The sequence below is a fragment of the Nannobrachium achirus genome, assembly GCF_963921795.1.
Source record: "Nannobrachium achirus genome assembly, chromosome: 17".
NCBI classification, from domain to species: Eukaryota; Metazoa; Chordata; class Actinopteri; order Myctophiformes; family Myctophidae; genus Nannobrachium; species Nannobrachium achirus.
In genome coordinates this window covers 8061252-8087159 of record NC_137824.1, presented here as the reverse complement: position 1 = coordinate 8087159, position 25908 = coordinate 8061252, and the positions used below count along the sequence as shown (strand labels likewise).

The following is a 25908-nucleotide window of genomic DNA, read 5'->3' as shown; positions in this document are numbered from 1 at the left end:
TTTACACTTTATTTGCGGGCGGTTTGGGGTGGTTCAAATAATGTATAATGTGCAGCAAGGGTCAGTAGCAGGACACTGCCAAAGACACCAGGAGCTTCCAGCCAGCAAATTGGTACTGTGGGAGCCAACACATGGGCACCGGTCGCGAGGACGTCCCACAAGAACATACGTGGACATACTCAAGGAAGACGTAGGGACACAGAACACCAATGAGCTGGCCAGATGTATGGAGAACCGAGATGACTGGAAACAACGATGGAGGGCTCGTCTGAGGACGACCTAGATAGCAAGGGTCCTTCCCTATGCTCTCCAGCCACGGTGTCTAGAAAGGTCCTCTGCATACAGTCAGTAACATGTAATTCTAATTTAGTCCATTGTACTTCCTGTAAGTAGACTTAAAAATAAAACCAGTTGCCTAATCATATTATGGGAGGATCTTATTTTGAAATGGATCATTTTGAAATGCTTCTGCTTGTTGTTATTGGCTACTTGGCGCAGCCTACATCTGCAGCTCAGATGTAAACAGAAAACACATGGATTATATACAAGATTTTGACTAAAGTTCATATTTATGAGATGAAAACCATGCTCCTGTGACTAAAACAAAGGTACACCGTTTGAAAGTGTGTTAAACCTCCGCAGCATTAAGTGAGTGGACTGTTTAATTATCTTCTGCTGGCTTGGCTACTGTAGTGCAGCTGCGATGAGGGACTACAGCTGTTGCTCTGATAAAAAGTTGAAGGCGGTGCACTTAAACCTGTCGGTCTTTTCTATTTATAGATATTAATTTTGTCTTTTGTGTGTTGTGCTCCGTGTGTATAGACCTATTAGAGCCCTGCAGGCCACAGAGCACAGCTAAAGGTCTGTACATACTGTCTTACATAGTCTGTACATACTGTCTTAAACAGTCTGTACATACTGTCTTACACATACATAACCCCCCCAACTGAAATTAGGATTAATCCTTTTCAGTAGTTGCAAGAGATGTCATTTTGTAGTTGAACCGGACCTTTCCGACGCAACTTTCAGTGGTCGGTGACAGTATGGACTTCCCTTGAGAGTGTAGCGGATGCGCGCAGCAGTGAATGGAAGCCAAGCACAAACATAATTAATTAAATAATAAGGAGGCCCGGGCCCCACGTTTCGGGCCTGTGCAGGGCTCTAAGAACTATACAGGAGTGTTGTCAATTAAAATGGTGCACTGCAGTATGTAATGTGCTCTAAATCAGCACTGATTTAGAGCACATGGTGCCATTCTGTTTTTGCACCATTGGGTTTGGCTGCCTTTCTGCAATGGACAGAATAAAATCCACATTCAAAGACATATTTAATGACGGGCCGGGCAGATTGTGAAAATGTATGCGGTGGTGCGGGCGGGCTGGGGTGAGTCAAATAATTAAAGCTGTACTGTGGAAGCTGCTCAACTAGTGGTCAGTAGCGGTATTGCTTTTTTCGGCCGGAGTCGCCCGTTCCGGTGGTCCGCGGACCACCGCGGCCGTCGCGAGCACCTCCGCCTTGCCGATACGATTCCGTAGAGCCGTCTCCCATCATTTTTAGACCAGAATTGAGGGAGTAGCAAGCAAGATTCCTTCACCAATGTAAACACAGTTGCTGAGGGAAGCTACTTCCTTTAGAGACAGCAAGACTCGCTGTGATTGACCGGTGGTGTATGATCGGCGCTGTGATTGGCCGGTAGTGTATCATGTGGGAGATGACATCATTTTGCCGGGAAATTCTCCCCCCCTCACAACTCATTGAAAACATATAAAGAGAAGGCTTCAGAAGCTGAAAATAACAGAGTGGGGGTTCTAAAACTTTAGCGATTTAACAGTTAGGACAATTTTAAGATTTGTTTTATAAAAAAAGTTACATGGTATAACTTTAATATGTGCATGATCCGCAAGTCATAAAAAAATCCGACCTGTGCATCACTAACCCACACACACACACACACCCACACACCCACACAGACACACAGACACACACACACACACACACACACACACACACACACACACACACACACACACACACACACACACAGATCAGCTAAACAACTGAGCTGGCTGTGAAAGGCACAGCCAAGACAACTGACGGTCGCAACAAACGATTGAGTGCATGGATTCCACATATCTCTAAAGTATGCCATATTCCAGCATGTATAGATACACCCACATACAGCACCCATACTGTACAGCATATAACATTAAAGGCAGTGCAATGTCTGACCAACTAATGTTGTATGTTATGTGTAACTCAAAACCAGTAGAGAAACTTACCACGATATAACAGCAGCACCAAACCAACTACATTGATAACGCCTGCAACGATAACACCTTCCAAAAGGCCTGCTGTGCGTGTAGGTTCAGGTGGAGGTCCTGAGGAGAAAAAAAAAGGTTTGATTTATTTTCAATTCAAGAAAGATAGTTCTGCATTTTGTTGACAAATTGGTTAAATAATGGACATTATGTTAAACACACTCAAGGTACTCAAGGCAACGTAGTATTTTCTGAAAAACAGGAAAATTAAACATACTGTAAAACCTGATGCTTGGCTCGGTATCATTTTTAGAAAGAAGGATGATTTTAGTGTGAAGGTCCTGTTTGCATTACTTATTTGCAATGTAAATTACAATATACATTTTCTTTTTAATTTCAATGCTCTGCTGTATGTTTCCAAAATAAATGAATGAATATTAATAGTGACAATAGCAGATCTACCAGATTAAAATGTGATGCGTATGTAGATCAGCTATTTTCACTATTTTAGCAATAAGGCTTAAATGGTTCATTTCTATGAATTGAATACACAGCACCGCAATGGAAATAAGCCCTCAGAGGTGTCTGTGTTAATCCTTTTAGCACCATTGTATAATCGTACCACTGTACTATTTGCAAACTGTTAATAAAGCATTAAATAAATCAACCGATCAAATCTACCTTCCAAGAAATTTAATGTAGTTAAGTTTTTTTCTTCTTGAAATGTAGTCGAGTAAAAGTCACAAGTATCCGAAAATACAAGTACTCAATAAAGTACAGATTTAAGAGCATTATTTACTAGGGTTTAAGATTTTTTATTTAGCTCTTTACTCAGATTTTAATCCTGGGAAACTTCGGACCTTATCCCTGGCTTCAAAAATTCCCGTGAATTCCTGTTAAAAAATAAAAATAATAATAGTTTTTATTAAAACCATGGAATGCCTTTAACCAAGTTGCAATTCATCATAGATCCTGTCGGCGGCGGCAGCTGATCTGCAAGCTGATCACAATAGGCCTGGGGCCAATTCTGATATCTTCAAAAATTGGTACCACCCAAAGTGACCGTACATCTTTTACATTTTTTACTTCCTACATGTCTCTAGTTTACATTTTGGCCCCAAAAAACAATGGTTTAGTGATGAAAAGTGATGACTCATCACTTTTCATCAGTTTCATCAGTTTTGTGTGCGTTTTCTGGGGCCATTTGTAGCCCAAAGAATGTTTGTTGTGCAAAACCAATGCTTGCAATGGATTCAGCATCATGACAAACCCCTAGTTAGACCCCTCACATCCTACTTAAATACCCAGAAAAGAAAAAGAAATCTGGGTATTTTCCTCCTGTATAGAAAGTCGATGGGAGACCGACTCTAGCGGCTGATAACATCAATTAAGCTGGGTCTCAGAAAGGGTTATCATACCAAAATGTAAACTAGAGACATGTAGGAAGTCAAAAATGTAAAAAATGTACGGTCACCTTGGGTGGTACCAATTTGTGAAGATATCAGAATTGGCCCCATGCCTACAATGCATCATAGATGAAACTATGTGAGCTTGCAGATCGGCTATTTGAACACACTCGCACGACAAACTATAATCAAGCTTTAATGAGAGATGCCTTTGTTGGACAAGGCCTTGTCCAACAAAGGCATCCCTCAAAAACAACCTCTGGGACGACGGGTCCCGAAGCCTTTTCCCGGGCGTGAAATTAAGTGTGCTCTACCCGGCATTAAACCCTATTGTGTATCAGCTACTGTCCACCACTAGCAAAATCACACACACACACACACACACACACACACACACACACACACACACACACACACACACACACACACACACACACACACACACAGTGTTACACACACACACACACACACACACAGTGTTAGGAGCCTAAATATGTCAAATGGTCAACACTGCAGACTGTAACATAGTGATTCAGTGTGTTCACATGATGTAGTAAACTACATACCTTCATGATAAAGACTGTAACAGTGATTCAATGTGTTCACATGGTGTAGTAAACTACATACCTTCATGATAAAGACTGTAACAGTGATTCAATGTGTTCACATGATGTAGTAAACTACATACCTTCATGATAAAGACTGTAACAGTGATTCAATGTGTTCACATGATGAAGTAAACTACATACCTTCATGATAAAGACTGTAACAGTGATTCAATGTGTTCACATGTTGTAGTAAACTACATACCTTCATGATAAAGACTGTAACAGTGATTCAATGTGTTCACATGATGAAGTAAACTACACACCTTCATAAAGCAGGTTGGGTCCAGGATCACTCCGCTCCATGCTGAACTCATTCTTCACTTCACAAGTTAATGTTTTAACTTTCCAATCTTCATTCATGGTGACAATCAGCCGGTTAGAGTTTGGTCCAGAGTCAGACACCATCCATTCCCCTTCATCTTTCTTCCAGTGATAGGTGACCAGACCTGACTCTGTGACGTCCCCAAGCAAGATACAGTCCACTTCACAGCTGGTGGAGTTGGAATCACAAGGTATCCTGGTGACCACTGGCTTTGGAACTTTCTCTGTTGAGCAAACACAATGAATATAACTTAGTGCTGATGCTCCAGACTGCTGTGAAAACAAAGCACATGTTGGCTGGTAATCTTCCTAGTTAAGGATTATGGCGCAGGTATATTTATACCATAGATAACCAATTAACCCATCTGCCGCCGTTGACAGTCCTCACCGTCATTGAAAGGGTTAATACCATGGCGCCGTTGACGGTGAGGACTGTGAATCTTACTGTATATACAGTAAAGATATTATTACTTACTTAATGTCGCTCCGGTCCCGCTCGCATCGGTAATGTCGGCGATTTGTTTACAACGCACGTTGGGCGTGCACGCGAAGTGAAGCTCCTCAATGTTAAGTCAATGGAGAGGCCCATAAAGAAACTTCATTTAAACAAAATAGCCATTTTGAGACATTTTGCAGCAGATCTAAATGTAAACAAGGCACAAGGCAGGGCGCAGCCATCTTTCCTCTTCTTGTCCCACACTGTCATGTGACTAGATGACGTAATCGTTGCCGTCAAGTGATAATCCAAAAAAACAAAAACAACCCCCTTCCAGCCCTTCAAAATAATAGCGGCGGCCTATGGAGGAAACCGCGTGGCACCGAGGCACCAAGCAACCTTCAGATTAAGAGGCACTAATTGTGTTAATAGCCCGGTGGCAAACTGCCGCCGGGTCTCATATATCCACCGGGCAGAGATGGGGACTCCAGTTGAAGACTCGACTCGCGAGTCAACTCGAGTGGCAGTTTTGGAGACTCGTCACTCGACTCGGACTTGCCACTCAAAGACTCCAGACTCGACTCGGACTCGAGCTCATAAGACTCGTGGGCAATCATGAGCTATTCTACTTCAGTTAACTTGGCATTTGTTTAATAATTTGATAAGATGATAGGATTTTCCGTGAGACAGTGCTTTTCTAGCGTCGGGTTTTCACTTTTTTCTCTCCGGTGCGCTGTTCTCTTCATCTTACAGTGGTGCTATAGGTCAGGATTCTTAAATGCTTTGTTTTTGTATATAGACTATTCCTACTCTGACTGTCGCTCGTGCGTCTTTGGATATGTTTCCAAAAGAACAGATCTATAAACTCTAGACGCGTCATGACACAGTGGATTAATAACTTGCAACTCAGATTTGTTGGGTAGGCAATGCACACGTGTTATGTGTCGAGCCATCTATGTAGTTGGTTTGCGATAAAGTTGCAGCTCTGTTTTGGACCATTGCACGAAGAGATGGATATTAAATGAAAAAGGTTCACTTTTCGAACGGGACATATTGGACATATACAATATGCGTTACTCCTGAGTCCTGGGAAGAAGAATTGTGGAACTTCAACAGCCAACGTGAGTACATTGTGCCTTTCCTGAAACTGGCTACCTTAGACCATAATGCAAGGCTATTTTACTTTACTGTCTGTATGATTGTGACTGGGGTGGGGGTTGTTGTTGAGCGCAGTATAGGCTGAGTTCTTTTCGTGGCCCCGGCTAGTCCCGCGGCAACCGGGAGGCTAGATCATTATAAAAAAAAAAAAATATATATATATATATATATATATATATATATATATATATATATATTAATGCTGAAACGGTTTTTGAACCGATATCGAACCGTTCGATACGGGGGTCTCGGTTCGGTACGCGCTACGTACCGAACGACCGAACGATAATTAATTAATTATATATCAGCAGCCCGCAGCTGCTGCTGCTCCTCTCTCTCACACACACACACACACAGAGAGAGAGAGAGAGAGAGAGACGTGCATGGCTGCAGTGCACTCAGCTGCACCCTATGAGCTGCACTGACCAGATGAGAGACAGGCTGTTTTTTGGGGGGGGATTTCTTTTCACGGGTGAAGCTCGTGTGAATCATAACTCGGTTACACTTGGATGGAGAAGATGTATTGCATTCTTTCTTGGCTATGGAGAAACATAATAGCACTCTTACGCACCGAGAGGATATCTCTCTCTCTCTCTCACACACACACACACACACACACACACACACACACACACACACACACACACACACACACACACACACACACACACACACACACACACACACACACACACGCATAGACTGTAAAATATAGGGGGTCCCAGGCATGTCCACAGTGTGTGATGTTGTCTCACTTGTCTGACTCTGACTGACGAATATGCGAGCAGGCGATACGGTAGCACCCTCTCCTCTCAAAGTGGCGTCAGTTCAGAAAAAGGTAAGGTATGGCAACATGACTAGACACCAGTCATGTTGCCATACCTCAGCAACAGGCACGATGAAAAGTACATTTTTATTATTTCCCCTGTAGCCAAGGTATGGCAGCTGCACCCCTGCCATACCCAATTGACGCCCCTGCCTTCTCACTGAGCCAGTTTAGCGAGAGACATGCAGAGGAATCTGTTGCCACATCTGATTATTATAAGCCACATTGACGTTGGGCTTGTTTTTATGTAAAGTTGCTAATTAAAAATGGCGGTTGTGGTTGTGAGCTTGCAGATCGGATCAGCTATTTTCAAATAGCCAACATATATAGGTTTAAAGTGTCCATATGGCCTATATTCACTTCCCTTGGGTTTGTTTTCATAGACCTGGTTGCTTATTCCTCTCGCAAAATCTGGCAACAATCCTATTTTGATAATGGGGTTTATAGAGAGAACTTTAGGTTATTTACAATAACCTCCCTTTAGTTTGATGTTTTGCTAAGAATGCACAGCAGAAAATGAGTTAAGTGTAACTCCATTAGGTGCATTTGTTTTACATGCTGCTAAGAATACACCATGGAACAGTGGTTCTCAAACCTGTTCATATCAGGAACCCTCAAATGAATATGTATTTGGCAGTGGACTAACATCTGAAAATATCTTGTGATTTGTTAGAATGAACAAAAATATTTAAACATTGTTAGATTTTTGAAAAAGATCTACAACCTAGATTAAAGTGGTTAAGCTGATTTTGATACTATATACTGTATATAATAATAATATATATATTCTAGGGCTGGGGACCCCCTGCCCTAGAATATGGGTGTTGTTGAAAGTTGAAAATGAGTTTGAATACATTTAAGGGAAAAAAACTGGGGTATTTTATAATTTTTTTGTATCGAAAAAATATCGAACCGTGACCACAAAATATCGATCCAAATCGAACCGTGAATTTTGTGTATCGTTGCAGGCCTAATATATATATATATATGTGTATATGTATATAAAGACTTGTGACTCGACTCGAACTCGTGATGAAAGAGACTCGACTCGGACTCCTCCCACAAAGACTCGTGACTCGACTCGGACTCGTCCCCCAAAGACTCTTAACTCGACTCGACTGGTGATCACGAGACTCGTGGACATGTCTGCCACCGGGGGTCTGACCCTATTTTGCGCAATAAACTCCTGTTTCAAATAAGCGCCAGGTTCGTTTAAGCGCCTGGGCCATTATTTGCAATTTATTTTAACTTTACGGTAATTTATGTTGAATGGTGGTAGTGCGCCGAAAATAGCTAATCTACAAGCTCACAGGGAGTCACAGCGCCTGTGGATGGACACTTCTTATTAAGCCAAATGTATGGTGCCCAGTGCAGCGCTGCGCATGACGCACTGTGCGTCGGGGAACACATTGCCAAAGGTAACCAAAAAAAAGAAAAATAGTCTGCTGCTCTCTGCGCAGCATCATTCATTATTATCATTACTGTCTGAAAAGTTGCTACAATGCAAAGTTTGCGTGAGTACTTTAATGGCAAAGCGTTGTGATGGAGAAATCACAATAAACACTGGATCAGAATCACTCATTACCTACTGCCTGCTGCCTCTGTGATGTTATCCAGTCCACATTGAAGAATTAATCCATTATTTTGAGGTGAGAACAATTAAGGGAATGCAGAATAGGCTTAACTTTGCTGAGAATGCAATACCATAATAGTTTAATGTAGAGGAGAGCAGAGCTGTTCAGTGGTCTGCGAGTCCAGTCAGACCAGCACCAGTCTTTGCTGTCATGTTCTAATTGATTATTTTCGAGAAAGATTCCCAAAGTATAAACATTTTTAAAAGGCTTTCATATACTCTCGATATTTTTCAAATGAGGTTTGGCCAAATAAGATCAAAATGTTCTATTTTCTGGGTGTTCATAACAATTAGGCTACATTAATAATAACTAGAAGCAGTGCTCTTCCGAGCACAGGTCTCCACCAGGCCAGGCGGCCTGTTATAGCCCCACCATGAGGCTGATTTGAAAGGTTTGAAGTGGCATTTCTTCCTCGGCCAAGTGGGAATGTGCGTGCACAATTTCACAAAAATTGCACGCTGTGTTTGTGATTTGAGGCATTTTGTTCAAAACTGACCAATCTTATCAAATTTTGAAAGCCAATCTCAGCCAATCAGGATGGAATATGGACAATCAGAGAGATCCATGTCGATCACATGCCTGTAGAGATACTGTCTACCGATTTGCGCGATTTTTGGACAAAATCTGTAGGAGTACTGGCCAAAAGGTAGTTTTGCACAAATTGGCCTCCTGGTGGCGCTAGAACAGGCCCATGTTAAAAATGTGGGGCAGAGGTTCTGAATTGGCTTCCAGGGAGAGTGTGCTCAGTTGGCAGCGACGGACGGACGGACGGACGGACGGACGGACAGGGGCGAAAACATACTCTTCCTCATGCCTTAGGCTGGTGGAGACAATAATAACACTTATTATTATTACCCTTATTAATTTTGGATTATTATTTATTACCATTATATAGTTTGAGAAAAAAATAACCAAATAATGGTGCCAAAATAAATAAAAGCCTGTTACCAATAGCCGCCTAGTCTCTTTTAAGCGCCCGGGTTCCACATCGATTTTGCGAAAAAAATGCCCGGGCTACTAATTGGTTATTTACGGTATTCATTTTCTATAGAAGCAGTGGGTGGTTAGTGGCATCTTTAAAGGTTGTATGGTTTACTTTTCTCACAATCATCACACGGACCAGACAGGACACCGCTAGAGGGATTCATATTTTTAACACAGCTTGCATTTTATCAACACACCCGCCAGCTTCAATGTGATTCACTGCTTTTTCCCCCTTCATTATGTATACCACTATGATAGTATGATCTTTGATAATCCACATACTGTACTCCTTAATGAAGAAAAAGAGCAATTTAATTGCTTTTTGAACATCAAGAAAGACTAAAATGTTAGGGAGGGACTAGTGGAAAAGGGCGCGGAAAAGGGCATTTGCATTTCGTTCACCATACTAAAAAACAGCATTCATGGAGAGGGCACTTTTTACAGATGGTTAAAAGGGCAGGGGCTCAAGCCCCCTTTGATATCTATGTGTGCACGTGCCACTGTGTGCCGAGTCGTGGCTCGCAACATTATGATGTCAGACTCAGAGCGCTTCAGAGCGAGTAAAACATGAAACTTTGTGGATATACGTTGATATAATTACATTTCTGTTAGGCCTATCGATATGAAAATACACATGATAGATGATACATTGTTTCTTTTTTCACATTTTCTTTCTGGACCCCCCCACCCCCACACATGCTTATTAACCTACAATTCATGATATGATAGATCCATGATGACACGTGACCTTCATAGACACAGTTCATACTCACTCATCTGTTTAACCATATAAGTATTTCTCAGCAGTCGACCGTTGATGTGCACAAAGTATTCTCCACCGTCTTCTATGGTCATATTGTTGATGACCAACTGTCCAGTTTCTTTATCCAGTTCTGTGCGTGTTTTAAATGTCCCATAGTAATCCACATCAGGACCAAGGACCTGATCCCATTCTGCTGCTTTATTGGGTCCATGTTTCCACAGGATGCTAGTGATGGGTTCAGTAACAGAGCTGGGATCTGGAAGCAGGCGAAGGACTCCTTGTGGTGGAATGTAAATCACATCTTGTTGAGCTGTGAAGAGAAGATTATTTCAGTCAATTTTGATATTTAAAGCCGTCAGCAACAGAGTCTTCTGACTGGGATTTATTATTTAGCAGTATTTTTTTTTCCCCACTTGAGCAAAGGAAAGGAACTCACTTGAGTTCAGGAAAATAACCAATCTACAAGCTCACTGCGATAAATACGACTGTGGTTGTACTGGCCGACGGCCGGCTCATAAATGTAGCCCGGTGCTTTGGTAAGGCCTCTGGGTGTTTAAATAATTTTATATAATACGGCCCCCCGGACGATCAAAAGGCCGAAATAAAGCCAAACTAGTTTGGGATCCGCACAAGAAGAGTTAAATAGCTCTATATTGTGACAGTAATCATTGAGTGTGTATTCACTAACAGTGTTACATAGCTCTATATTGTGGCAGTAATCATTGCTATAGAGCAGGGGTCCTCAATAGGCGGACCGCGGTCCATGTCCGGACCGCGAGGCACCGCCGACCAGACCCAGGACGAATTATAGTAAAAAAAAAAAAAAAAAAAAAAGAAAAGTGGAAAAATATCTCCACGTTTTCGTTTCCACTTCTCATTGTATTCATTCACTTTCATTGCATGCGCTGAGTGTGTGTGTGAGAGAGAGAGAGAGAGAGAGAGAGAGAGAGAGAGAGAGAGAGACAACAACGCGCTGATTGGCTGATGCCGGGCGACAGGGTATTATGGGCTGACATCTCTATGACAACGATGCGCTTATAGGCTGTTGCCACAGACCACGGAAGTCTTCGGAGCAGCAGCAACAGCTGTAGCTTCAGCCACCAACAACGCAACTAGTTATAAATCAGTGGGGTTTCATTCACGCAAAACATCATCAACGTGAATACGTTTGCAGGATTGTAATCTTATCTCCAGAGACCAGAGTTTGTCGCGACGTGTCACGGCCCGACGGCCCGTGACGGCTGCCTCTTTCTGCATGGATGTTGTTCTCCCATGGTTCTCTCCACCGGGGGAAATGGATGTGCTGTGTGGCAGCGCGCCACATCCAGTTGGGGTTACCGTGCGGCACTTAACGTGCGTCGATACCGCGACGCGACGATGCACAGCCGTCCGCGTTCAGTGTGTGCTCCCCTGTCTCTGACGCGCGACACCTTGTTTTCATATCGATATTCACGTTGCGACACAAGCATAAATTATTCGAAGATTTAAAAGAAACCAGAGCACTAGCGTAAAATATCTCTGCTCCAGAACATTCTGTTCTCCCTGCTTTAATGGGTTGTTTCTCTTCAATCAAGTAAGGCCCCCAAATGATTTTGGAGGAGTCCCCAGCCCAGATGACAGTGAAGTCATAATTTAACTCTTTGAGTGCCCCCTTTTTCACCACTAGAGGGCCCCAATGACCAGAGAATTCTACTTAGACAGTGCTGGTATATGCACAAGCCCTGCAGCCATGACATGCCTGAACACTTTCCTTTGTGCATGTACAGGAAGAGTAGTGATGTGTCGGTCATGAATGACCCGTTCAAATGAACGGATCTTTATGGTGAACGAGATCGAACGGGTCACCATCCGGAAAAGAGCCGTTCAACCGTTCACGGCGTTCAGTTGCAAATGCGACGAGAGAGAGAGAGAGAGAGAGAGAGAGAGAGAGAGAGAGACGGTTCATTCAACGTATCTCACAAGAGAAGACAGACCCGACAGACCGTTCCGTCCCTCCTTTCCACCGTTCCTCTTTCCTTAGACACTGTAGTGGGCTGGAGGCGGGCTCTCCCTCAGAGAAGCAGGACTGTGTGTGCGTGGGGGTGTGGAACAGAAATCAGGGACCTACAGTTACGGAGCAGCAGCCTCCGACCGCGAGAAGAGTTGTGACTGATGATTGATTGACCGAGACCGACTGACTGACTGCGAGTGAAAAGGGTGTTATCGTTCATTCTTTGAACGGGATGTTCTAATTACTAGCCTGATTACTAGCCTACGCTACGAGACTGCAGACTGACTGACTGACTACTGTATTAAGTTTGCAAAAAAAGCGGTACAGTTCTATACAAAAGAATGCTAGAAGATACGCCATAGAAAACACTATGGGATTAATCTATCCTACAAGTAGCCTATAGTAACACATCTCATCTCATACAATGGACCATTGAGCCAGTGTCATGTTAATTCATGAAGTGTGAACGCAATGCTAATGGTAAAGGGATAATCGTTCATTCTCTGAAAGGGTGAAATGTTAATTTGCGCTTTATGTTGGCTGTTTTATAACGATAGAGCGTGTCAATCAATACATCATCTTCGTCAGGTCTGCACGTTCACATTATAGGCAGCAGGCAGGCCAGGCATGAGTCTGTCATCTGACCGAAACAGTCAGGCAGAGAGGAAAGAGCCGTGTGTTTTTGACTGCTTGTGCTTCACTGACTGACTGACTGACTGACTGACTGACTGACTGACTGAACTCGACTGATTATCGGTCACGGCTCCGAACTAGAATGATGTGACGACCGGCTCAACGCCGGCTCCAATAACCCCCCCCCCCCCCCCCCCCCCCGCTTCCCGAAAGTTGTGAACGACCGATTGAACGATAATGACCGAATCTATCTTGTGAACGAACGAACAATGATTCGGTTCACGGAAATGAACGAAAATTCCCACCACTGAGGAAGAGGATGAAGTTAGCTTGAAGTTAGCTATTGGCTACCAAGCATTTTAGAAGATCTATTTTCTGCAATTTAGCCACGATTAAACCTTGCACACCTCATGCATGGGAAAAAAACAGAGAAGAATGAGCTCTAAAAAATCCAATGCAATCCTGGATTGCATTGGAGTGGATTTGTGCAGTTTGTTCACAGCTTTCAAACAAAAAAATCCGATTGGAAATCCGTTCAGGCATTCTTGAGATAATAGCCATTATGTTTTACATGTTATGTAAACAAAAATGGCTGCCCTGTATGTTAGATGGGGTTGTATGGGGGTGGAACATGCAAAATCGCGATTGAAATCATGTTCACCAGATTTGATGGGGTCCAAAAAAAAAATTTCAAAAAAAAATTTTTCAATTTTTTTTTTTTTTTTTTTTAAAGCCGAACTAGTTCGGGATCGGCACTCTGCGATACGATAATAAAGCCGAACTAGTTCGGGATTGGCACTCAATGAGTTAAGGACCCTTTTAATAAAGAAATAAACAGGAAAAGACCATTACTGCATCAACAAACTACAAAAAAATAAAAAATAATAAAAAAAACACATCAGCCATTGTAAAAAAATAAATAAGAAAGGGATCCCTAATTATGTAAGATGAACAATAATGAGGGCAAGTGGCCATGACCTGAGGGCAAGTAGAACATGACCTGTACTTTCCAGACGGACAAGTGCCTCTGAGACCATGGTGTCAACCCCTGGTTGGTACTTTTTTGTATCTTAGCCTACTATTTAAGATTGACCGACATAATAAGAATAAGCGAATATAAATATATTTAAATATATATATATATATATATATTAATTGTTTTATTTTTTCCCTGGACCCGGACCTGTTTCAAAAAAATATTTGTGGACCTTCAAGATTTGTATTTGAGGACCCCTGCTATAGAGTGTTTGTTCAGTAACAGTGTTAAATAGCTCTATATTGTGACAGTAATCATCGCTATAGAGTTTTTGTTCAGTAACAGTGTTAAATAGCTCTATATTGTGACAGTAATCATTGCTATAGAGTGTTTGTTCAGTAACAGTGTTAAATAGCTCTGTATTGTGACAGTAATCATTGCTATAGAGTGTTCATTAACAGTGTTAAATAGCTCTATATTGTGACAGTAATCATTGCTATATAGTGTTTGTTCAGTAACAGTGTTAAATAGCTCTATATTGTGACAGTAATCATTGCTATAGAGTGTTCAGTAACAGTGTTAAATAGCTCTATATTGTGACAGTAATCATTGTTATAGAGTGTTTGTTCAGTAACAGTGTTAAATAGCTCTATATTGTGACAGTAATCATTGCTATAGAGTGTTTGTTCAGTAACAGATAAGAGTTAAATAGCTCTATATTGTGTGTGACCGAACACAGCTGAGGGCTAGTCAGTGAACATTTTTTTCATTTTCATTTTTTCATTTCATTTGAAAGCTGGGAATCATAGCTACAAAATGATATATTGGTTGTGAAGATTGACCCAAAAGTTTTGTAGATATGGCTTATAGAGTTATGCCATGCAGAAATAGTACTTTTGAGATATTCAAGTTTTAAATGCATTTCTAACCTGCAATGACCTGACTCATGGGGAAGTAGAGAGCAATCTTCAATTCAAAGAAGCTTTATTGACATGAGAACACAAACGTTTACATACAGTACATTCTAACTTGGAGAACTTGGCTATTTGTACTTTACTTTAGTAAATCCAATTTCCAATATTTTAACTTCTACTCCACTAGGCCTACATTTATTTCAAAACTTTAGTTATTGCTTTGTAGATTTTGATTTTAATAGTCCAAAACATGCATTAACCACTTCAGCTGTTATTGTAGCCTATACACATTTTGGCCATTTGAAAATAGCTCACATTGTGAGCTTGTAGATCTGCTATTTTAAAAATATATGTATTTAATACCAGACTTCTACTTAAACAGAGTATATCTAAATTGCAGTGGGCATATACTTTTACTTAAGTAAATAAGAAAAGTAAAGTATTTCTTCCTATAGTGGCACAAAGTTCTATGGGGCATCCGTTTTCGTCAGTCCATGTTCTTCTACGGGAAGCTACGTGCGCAACACCAGAACTCGTGACCTATCGAAATTGGTCAGCTAACTGTGCTAAAAAGTGCTTTATGTAACATCAGTGTTTGTGTTTGTATTTGTGTAACTTCAGTCAGAAGGATAATCTGACGGTTCTGACCTGATAATAAACCACAATCCACAGGCTTAGCCGCCTCGCGTTGTGAGCTTGTAGAAGAGCAACAATAGTTGGGTCGCGTTTTATTCCATGCAGCGCCGGAGGAGACAGAAACGCCGCTGTAGGCAAGCACCGTCGGAGCCGCCCCCCGCGAATCACCCCCCCCCCCCCTCCCCCGCGCGAATCGGCCCGCATCGCCGGTGGGTTTTCTAATCGAAACGTTAACATGGGACATTTAACATAGGGCGCTTCACAAAGTAAAGTGTCCATAACCAATAGGTTTGCTAAGTGTTGTAATCATTAACAAAAACGATTAACCAACTCCTCAAATGAAATAAGAAAAGTCCAATCTCTCTCCATTAAACACACAAATAGTGGAGGCAGTAAGACACATTTTACTTCAAGTCATGATGCAAAGGTCCCCTTTGGTATGGAAGTACCTTAGGGCCATTGGAAAGAATTTATCCAAAGAGACAAGTTAGATCACCCTTCATTTTCTTTTTATAGCCATTTTAAAAATGGCCGCCAACAATAAACCACTATTACACCAGACCCCATATCTTTGCTTCTGTTAGAGCTATAATAATAATATTGGTGTCAAAGTGTACATTTTTGGGGTCTAGGAATTCAATTAAATAGGTTTCAAAGCAAAAAACCCAATACTTCACTGATTAACATGACAGCGGGGGGTAAAATATGCAAATTTCATGAAAAATAACACGTTTTAACAGGGTAAACTACCCCCCCACCCCTCCCCCTAAACTTTGATTCACTTTTCCTTTGGTATGGAAGTACCTTAGGGCCATAGGAAACTATTTATCCAAAGAGACAATTTAGATCACCTTTCATTTTCTATCTATAGCCATTTTAAAAATGGCCGCCAACAATAAACCACTATTACACCAGACCCCAACTTTGCTTCTGTTAGAGCTAAAATAATAATATTGGTGTCAAAGTGTACATTTTTGGGGTCTAGGAATTCAACTAAACAGGTTTCAATGCAAAAAAAACAATACTTCACTAATTAACATGACAGCGGGGGTAAAATATGCAAATTTCATGAAAAAGAATACGTTTTAACAGGGTAACGTACACCCCCACCCCTCCCCCTAAACTTTGATTTACTTTTCCTTTGGTATGGAAGTACCTTGGGGCCATAGGAAAAACAAATCCAAAGAGACAAGTTAGATCACCCTTCATTTTCTATTTATAGCCATTTTAAAAATGGCAGACGACAATAAACCACTATTACTCCAGAACCCATAGCTACAATAATACAGTCTGTCTTGCACTTCCAATGGAGCGCATCACTGCTTGGTGGCATGTGATCAAAGTAGCTTCCTTTGTGAAGGAAGAGGGAGAGTCGAGCATTAGCAGTGATGTTAATAGGTTTTCAAAGTAATGGGTCCCGGGACCCACAGGTGGTCATTCGAATGAGTCCCAGAAAAAAATTATGGGTCCCCAATTTGGGTCCCCATTTTATTTATTTTTTGCATTGTGAGCTTTTAGATCGGCTATTTATATTTGCCTCTATCTTATATTATTTTACAATTAGGCTAATGTTTGGACATTTTTGATAGTATAGTTTTAGCTTGTTGATTACTTTGGTGCAATAATGTTCTTTTTTTTTCTTTTCTTGAGGTAATAAAAAGGTAACTTATAAGTACAATTTAAGGTACTTTTACTTTACTGGAGTATTTCCAATTTTCATTACTTTTACTTCTACTCCACTACATCTCAGAGGCAAATATTGTACTTATTCCACTACAATTACTTGAAAACTTTACTAGTTACTTTGAAAAGTATAGCCTACATAACCACTTCAGCCATGGCTATTTTCAAAGGATATTATTTGGTAACATGTGATACAGAATAATTGTGCATAATGAGTACTTTTACTTTTAGTCCTAAAGTGTAGCCTATACTTTTACTCAAGTACATTTTGAATTCCGGACTTTTAACTTGCAGTAGAAGATACTTTTACTTAAGTAAAACATTTGAGTATTCTTCTGTGTATGGAGACCACTCGACGTAATACTATGAGAAAGTGGAGCGCTCCGGAGAACTGCTGTTGTAAATCACAGATAATTAGTTTCTCCGCTTTGAAAATCAGACGTCTTTTTATGACTTAATGAGTTTATGACCCTCTGCCAGCCTCACTGACTGTGCCAGAGAGCAGCCACGGCAGTAGCTTTAGCATGTAGCTAAACGTAGCAGCATCACATCAGAGTGACAGAGAGAGCACGTTCATTCATGCTGCTGCAGTGCAGAGTGCGGTGGCTCCGCTGCATGCAGAAAGAGACAGACAGACGGCAGGCAGTTTCTGGCGAGGATATTAATGAAACGAAATGCTGTTTGCGACACGTTCATTCCGCAGGGACCCTGACCGCGACGCTGTTGTTTTGCCAGTGTAGAGACGTCACGTTTCTGCGCCGTCAGTTGCACACGTTCTGTGGGGGAACCCCTTCTGGTGTATCACCTAACATGCTGTGCCACTATGATCAGAGAGCGGCCCGGTGCTACGCTAAAACTCAGGCACCCATTGAATTCTGTGACCATCTATGGGCGCACAGAATGGCGTCGGTGGACGATAGAACGCACTGTTGTTAGTTCTATCGTCTGTTTTAAGACTTTCTACGCGGATTTCATTTGTGTTAACGTAGGGTAAAGTAACATGCCTTCACCCATGAATAATGGTGGCGTCTGTGGACTTTTTAAAATATATATTTTTTCGCGACGTGGTAAATTATTTTAACCTGGATGCGTCCGTGGGACCCCAGGGCAATGACGTGAATGCGTCTCTAGGCAACGTGAATGCGTCAGAGACGCGGGACGCGCACGTAATGACGTCACTGCATTAGGATACAGTCCTAATGTCATCCCCGGAAACAGGAGAGTGTTTTCTGCTGGTGTTTCAGTCCGAGTGTATCAAAGGGTGCGTTCGGAAATGTGCACTGGGTCTGGTTAGGGTTAGTTTTAGGCATAGTTTTACTGAGGTTAGGGTTAGGGTTGGGTTTAGGCATAGTTTTACTGAGGTTAGGATTAGGGTTGGGTTTAGGCACTCACTACACTGAGCACACACCCGGTGCGCATTTCCGAACGCACCCTTTGATATGCTCGGACTGAAACACCAGCAGAAAACACTCTCCCCCCCCGGAAACACCATACAGCTTCTGTAGAGATTTCTGGAGAATGGGTGTGTGGGTGGAGATCATCTCAGTTGTGGGGCTAGGGCCAGAGAGCAGCTGAAGAGGTAAGGTGAGTTCAGGCAAGGACTGCCACGGGCTGTCTTCTTGCCCTTGCCAAAGGCTGTGTTGCTCCCCATTAAAGCATGGAATGCTGGCAGTGCCATTGCCTTGGATGGTCCAAGACTGTGAGCAATGGCATGTGCTGGAAGATACCTGGTAAGAGAAAAAATATCCAAAAGAAGGGGAATATCATAGACAAATTCGCTTCAGTCTGGGAGAACACCAGATCCCATCAGTCATTGAGAAGCCGGTGATGAGCCTTGGAAATGTCTTCAACCGCACTCTGAATGACAGAGATTCCATCAAGGCAACCAGTGCTGACCTGGAGGGGGCTCCCTGGAAGATTCAAGGCCTGTGTTTACCAGCATGAAATGCACCCAAAAATCCTCTGGCCTCTACTCATCTATGATGGCTGAATGAAGATGGCTGTGGCCGCAGCCTAAGCAAAATCAGGCTGTACAGGAAGACCAATAAACTCAGGCTCTGTTTCAGCTCAGTCAGGGAGGAGTTTGTGGCACGGGCACAGGAATATCTGCAGTGCACATCCTGAGCACCCAGGTACCCTACATATCCTGAATATATCCTGAGCAGCTGCTCCAAGGCGCTGGGTGAGGCCTGAGGGCCGGTTTCTATTGAGGAACGACCAGGTCCTGAAATCCATCGCTTAAAGGACCAGGTCACCTCTGGGACAACCAGATCTTATTTTATTGTTGTGTGGGACACGATCAACACAATCCTGAGTTATTTTTTGTGTTCAATCTGTGTTTTTAGATATTTTAGTATTTCAGCCGATTTCAGCATGCTACAACTGGTCATATGATGCAAAATGCATCATATGACCAGTTGTAGCATGCTGAAATACTAACATATCTAAAAATCCAGATTGAACACAAAAAATAATTCAGGATTGTGTTGATCGTGTCCCACACAACAATAAAATAAGATCTGGTTGTCCCAGAGGTGACCTGGTCCTTTAGCAATCAGCAAGGGCATCAAGGGCATCCAATACTCCCAAGCCACAGCTAAGGCCATTCACTGTGTCAAGGAAGGGAAAAGGTCAGAGAAAACACCAAAGAACTGCTCTGCTGGTTTGCTCTCCACAGCCCGAGACTGAGTGATGACAGTTGACCTGGAGAGGCAGCTGAAAATTCCACCACACATCTCCCTGTCCAGATTGAGACCTGACATCTAGCAGTCTGGAATTTGCCAGTCACTCCCTAAGCACAGCTACGCCACTGTGCAGTTGCCAACAAAGAAGAGCCATAGGCAACATTGGGGATGCAGCAGAAAAAGACTCCAGATTAAGAGGGGAGAGCAGTGGGGACAGAAGCATGCCACTTGGATACATAACGAGGTCTGATCAGCTTCAGTCGGGTCGCCTGAGGAGGCTGACTCTTGCAGGACCCAAAACACCCAGTGACTCCAGGAAACAACACTGATGATGTGTCCAAGTTTTCATCAGTAAATGATTTGTTAACTATTAATGAAATGTGATTAATTATTTCACCTCCATTTTGAAGGTAATGAGAAAACTATTGTTTTTTTGGGGATTATTTTACCCCAGAAATGATATCTCTATCAGAAGCAAAGATATAGGCTGTGTTGTATTGCTGTAAGTGTAAATGATGGCTGCCATTTTTTTAAAATGTGTATATTTCAGAAATGAAGGGTGATCTAATCTCTTTGGATAATTTCTTTCCTATTACCCTAAGGTAGCCTACTTCATTGCCAAAGGGGAGAAAAGGGAACATTACCCTGTTAAAACTAATTTTTCTTTGCATATTTTACTCCTGTTGAAACATATTGTTTTTTTCATTGAAACCTGTTTAGTTGAATTCCTAGACCCCAAAAATGTACACTTTGACACCAATATTATTATTATAGCTCTAACAGAAGCAAAGTTGGGGTCTGGTGTATAGTGGTTTATTGTTGGCGGCCATTTTTAAAATGGCTATAGATAGAAAATGAAGGGTGATCTAAATTGTCTTTTTGGATAAATTGTTTCCTATGGCCACAAGGTACTTCCATACCAAAGGAAAATTGAATCAAAGTTTAGGGGGAGGGGTGGGGGGGTAAGTTACCCTGTTAAAACATATTCTTTTTCATGAAATTTGCATATTTTACCCCCCGCTGTCATGTTAACTCTTTTAGTGCCAGCCATTTTTCTAATTGGGTGGGTAGCAAGTGCCAGGCATTTTCTTACCATTTTGGCCCAACTTTGCAGAGCCACAGAGAATCCAAAAATAGTCATATATGAGCAAACTTTTTTTTTTTTTTTAAGATTCAGGTTTGTACTTTCAGCCGCAAAAGACAGTGATCGTTTATATTGTATACTTTTTTAGTTATCGGCCGCAGAGCGCAAAGCGTTTTGCCTAGGGATGGGCCGAAAGCAAAATTCTTGGCCGAAACCGAATACCGAATACTGGAAACATTCCACCGAATACCGAATACCGAATAGCCGAATAATACATGTATATAATTTATTTTGTATAATAAATGTTTGTACCATTGCTGTACCTTTGTTGTAAAGCTACCTGATTATGGCAAACCCTAACTTAAATAATAATCACCATATGGTTCCATAAAACATTTATTTCTCACTTTTGAATGCACACATAACAAAATAAAATATTTTCTCTTTGCAATGTTAGCATAAAACAAAGTCAAAATAGTGCAACTATTTCTGTAGTATCCTACAGAGATAAAAGTGCATCAGAACAAGGTGCTTAAAACTGCAGAATGATCTAGGCCTACAACAAAATATTATTGTAAACACAAGGGCTGTAACAGCCAGGCCTTCAACAACAAATGCACATACTGTATGTTGCAAAATGATCTAGGGCCCAGGTGTCCTCAAATACAAATCTTGAAGGTCCAGAAATATTTTTTTGAAACAGGTCCAGGTCCGAAAAAAAGGCGAAGGCGAAATAAGGCGGATACATTTATACAGTATGTACTGTATGTATGTATGTTTATTATAATCATTAGAATTGTTTATTTTAATTATTATTATTATTATTTGGAACTTTGGAAATCTCAGTTGGAACTGTTACCCCTGCTACCTGATGCTGGATAAGCGGTTGAAGATGGATGGATGGATGAATGGATAATTATTTATGCATGTAGAGTAGGCTACATTATTTACATTTATTGTGTAGCAATAAAACACTGGCTTATAGTTTAATTATTGGAAACTAAAGAGCATAAATGCAATATTAGGCTTATCGTTCAGAATGGAAAATAAAGTGGAACTTAGCGTGAGGGGGAGAGGATTACTTGACATTCAGTTAGTTGACACACGTACTGCACAAGCCAGACTGACTGTGCTGATTGACTATGTCAAATGACCAGTCAAATCAGGGTCAACGAGTCATAGTTATTAACCTAACACAGCCTAGGATAGCTGGCAATAATATGCGACGACACATCACATTGTTAAAGACGCATGATCACGCATCGCGAGTTTCGCGACCATTTCTCGTCTAATGCAAGCAGTTGGAGCCTTACATCGTGGATATTAATGTGTTGCTGTTGTCCTCTCCAATTGAACAGCCAAAGGTAGAAGATCTCTAAGTTATTAATCCAGTGGGAGCAATGGTTTCCAAGAGGTTTTAGCAACTTTTTTAAGGCAGCGAGCGGCATGAGTGTGTGGAGAGGAGAGGAGAGGGGGGGGAGCAGCATGGAGAGCAGACTGCGTCGGAGACTCGGAGGGAAGGAAAACCTTTGATCTACAAGCCCACAGCACGTTGCACCCGCGACGCTTTGTGGGCTTGCAAATTGGCGTAGGGGTGTGTCTTGTGAGCCTGTGTATGTGTTTGAGCGAATGAGCACAATCAGCACATACACACCCACGCACACACAAACACACATCACACACAGTCAGTCCGATCGTCAGATACAACTGTGCGGAGATTTCTCAGAAATGTGCCGCGGTCCGGACATGGACTGCGGTCCGCCTATTGAGGACCCCTGACCCTGTCCTTCACACTATTCGGTGCTCAACTATTCGGTTTTAAAAGCTATCCAGCCGAAAACCGAAAATGCATTTTTAGCCATTTTCGGCCGAAAATTTTCGGTGCCGAATATTCGGCCTCATCCCTAGTTTTGCCCCAAAATGTCCCCTGGGAATTAGAAAAGGAGATACAGCCATTTGAAAAAAAAAGAAGTTTATGACGCTGAAATCATGGGGATTTCTGAGCCGTTTTCAACATGCAGCACACCGTTGGAAAGTGGAGAAAGTTTTCTCTAACGCTGGCGAACATGAGTTTGTAATATTGTATACTTTTGTCGTAATCTGCAAAAGAGTGTGAAGAGGTAGGACTTTTTGACACAAGGTTTTGCTACACTCTGTACAACTAAAAGGGTTCCACCAGATGTCAGTGTTGACTGACTATAACTTTATCATTGCACTGTGTGCAGTCCAGCAGGGGGCATCAACGCTTCACTCACTGTGACACACACACACACACACACACACACACACACACACACACACACACACACACACACACACACACACACACACACACACACACACACACACACACGCCTTCTACAAAGATAGATAAGACAGACACACGCACACACACACGCACACACACGCACGCACACACACACACACACACACACACACACACGCACACGCACACACATATATATGTACATACATATACATATATTTGACTGTCAAAAACAGACATACTTCAGGTGAGCACACACATGCCCACACACGCCCACACACACACACACACGCCCACACACACACACACACGCCCACACGCCCACACCCACACACACACACACACACACACACACACACACACACACACACACACACACACACACACGCACAATATACTTTCAACTCTTGAGAGAAATATGCTTTTTTTCATCTCCTGTAGGGCCTCCATCTCACCCTGACATGACACATATATTTTATCCTCTGTACTGTTCAAATAAACCATCAATTTACCACTAATTTAGCACTAAGAATATTGAACTGTGTTATTTTCAGACCAGATTTGAACTCATAACCTTGCGACCTATAGTTCATGTATCTACCAATGTAGCTACATGAACTCGAACTTGACATTGTCTTAGTAAAGTTGGACTCTGAGAATGCGAGAGAGAGAAATTATCTGCTGGTGAATGCACCAACATTGCAAAATGTAGCTACGACAAACATTTGTATAGCGATGTTGGGTTCTCAGAAAAGCACTATATAATATTGATATATTTTCATTGTTGAGATTTGAACCCAATAATGGTTGTCGGGCTTGTTTGATATACATACGACCAACCACACAAGCCAGGAAACCATTCACATGTCTAAGTGACATGTCATATATGAACACACATGATGCAGATCTTCGTGTGCATGTATTACATATTACAGTTTCATATTTATGACAGACTAGCTCAGTCGATAGTGCACTCACCTCTGATACGGGAGGTTGTGGGTTCAAGTCTGGTGAAACTATAATTATACCAATTGTATAATGGGAATTGCTGAGCATCAGTGAACCCAAGAAAGACAACATCATGGTTTATCTCACTTAGTTTGAGTTTTAGTCATTCACGTCATATATAAAACACAAATAATGCAGATCTGTGTATATCTATTACATGTTAGAATCAATATGACTCATTAGCTCAGTTGATAGATTCCTTGCCTCTCATATCGAAGGTCATAAGTTCGAGTCTGGTAAAAAAAATATCTTATTAGACTGGCCTTGCCTGGGCCAGTCCTGAACCCTTCTTGAGCTCCAAGCTCTTGTGAGCTTGGATGGCAAAGAGAGCAGAACAGACATTTGCATTTATTTCACAATAGTAAAAACTGCTGCACCTCTTCCTATCTGGGCTTTGAGAATTCAGTGTATGAATAACAGTGGTTGCTGAGTGTAAATGCATTTTGAGGAAAAGAAAAATTATACCATTTGTTCGAAAAGTGCACCCTGTATATATATATATATATATGTAACGGAGATGATCTGAACTTCCCCACCCGGCTTCGTACCCGGGTCTCCCACGCGAAAGTCCAATAACTTAACCACTAGACCAAAGAGACATCTTTTGTGATCTGGGGGAGATACTAGACTTTTGAGGCTTCAAGGCTGGGGCTGCCTTTACCATTTTCAGGTCTACAAGCTCACAACGCGTCGCGGCGCGTTGTGAGCTTGTAGATCGGCTATTTTACAAGATTGATCAATGATATTTTCTACAAGCTCACAACGCGTTGCGCGAGGCTACTAAATGGTAAATGGTGCATTTATATAGCGATTTTATCCAAAGCGCTTTTATATAGATTGTGCATTACATTCACCCATTCACGGCGCACACATTCATACACCGGTGGCAGAGGAAACCATGCAAGGCAGTGAAGGCCCAACCTACTCAAGGCAAACTTCAAATAAAGTCTTCAATCAATCAATCAAAACCAGGAGCAACTAGGGGTTCAGAGTCTTGCCCAAGGACTCTTCGACATTAACTCAGGGGGAACCCGGATTCGAACTGGGAACCCTTCGGGAACCCTTTGTGTTCTAATAACGGTTTCTCCACCCCTGAGCTATGCCGCCCCTGCTACTTAGTTCTGACAAAGCCAAAATAGCAGATCTACAAGCTCACGTTGTGTTAGTGATAGGCAATCTCGTTCATTTCAGTGAACGGATCATTTCACGTTCCCCTGTGTTCTATTTGTCTGTCATTCAATGTTATATGAGATACTTCAATGGTTTCCAGTGGAAATAAGCTTAGGCTTTTCATGGATCACCAGTGAACTGTACCGTCATGAAACTGTACCTTTTCCTATGCAAACTTCTAATAAAGTCTTCAATCAATCAATCAATCAAACCCCCCTGCCAGCCAGGGGGGGAGGGGCGGGAGGGGACGGGTGAACCACGTAGGCTAGGGGTTTGAACATTTCATTTCATTTCATTTATTTTTGTTTCGCACATGTAGTGTACATTACAGTTATATTATATTTATACTCAGAATTTCAATATTTTACAGTACACACACATGAACGAAAAGGAGCAAGCAGAAGAATAAATTCTTATAAATACCTGCCCCCTATTCAAAAAAATATATATAATGATCGGCATATACAGCC

At 41.8% G+C, this 25908-nt stretch overlaps 1 protein-coding gene across 1 annotated transcript in view; it reads right to left on the bottom strand.

Annotated features, from left to right (window-relative positions):
* The window catches only part of LOC308301880 (NACHT, LRR and PYD domains-containing protein 3-like), a gene marked incomplete at both ends in the record, with an annotated part of 75382 nt that overhangs the window by 12450 nt on the left and 37024 nt on the right, over nucleotides 1-25908 (bottom strand). The window contains 3 exons of the mRNA XM_080746030.1: nucleotides 2280-2378; nucleotides 4536-4817; nucleotides 10405-10704. Of these exons, the coding sequence (XP_080602156.1) occupies nucleotides 2280-2378; nucleotides 4536-4817; nucleotides 10405-10704 (681 nt within the window). The remainder of the gene's footprint in view (nucleotides 1-2279; nucleotides 2379-4535; nucleotides 4818-10404; nucleotides 10705-25908) is intronic.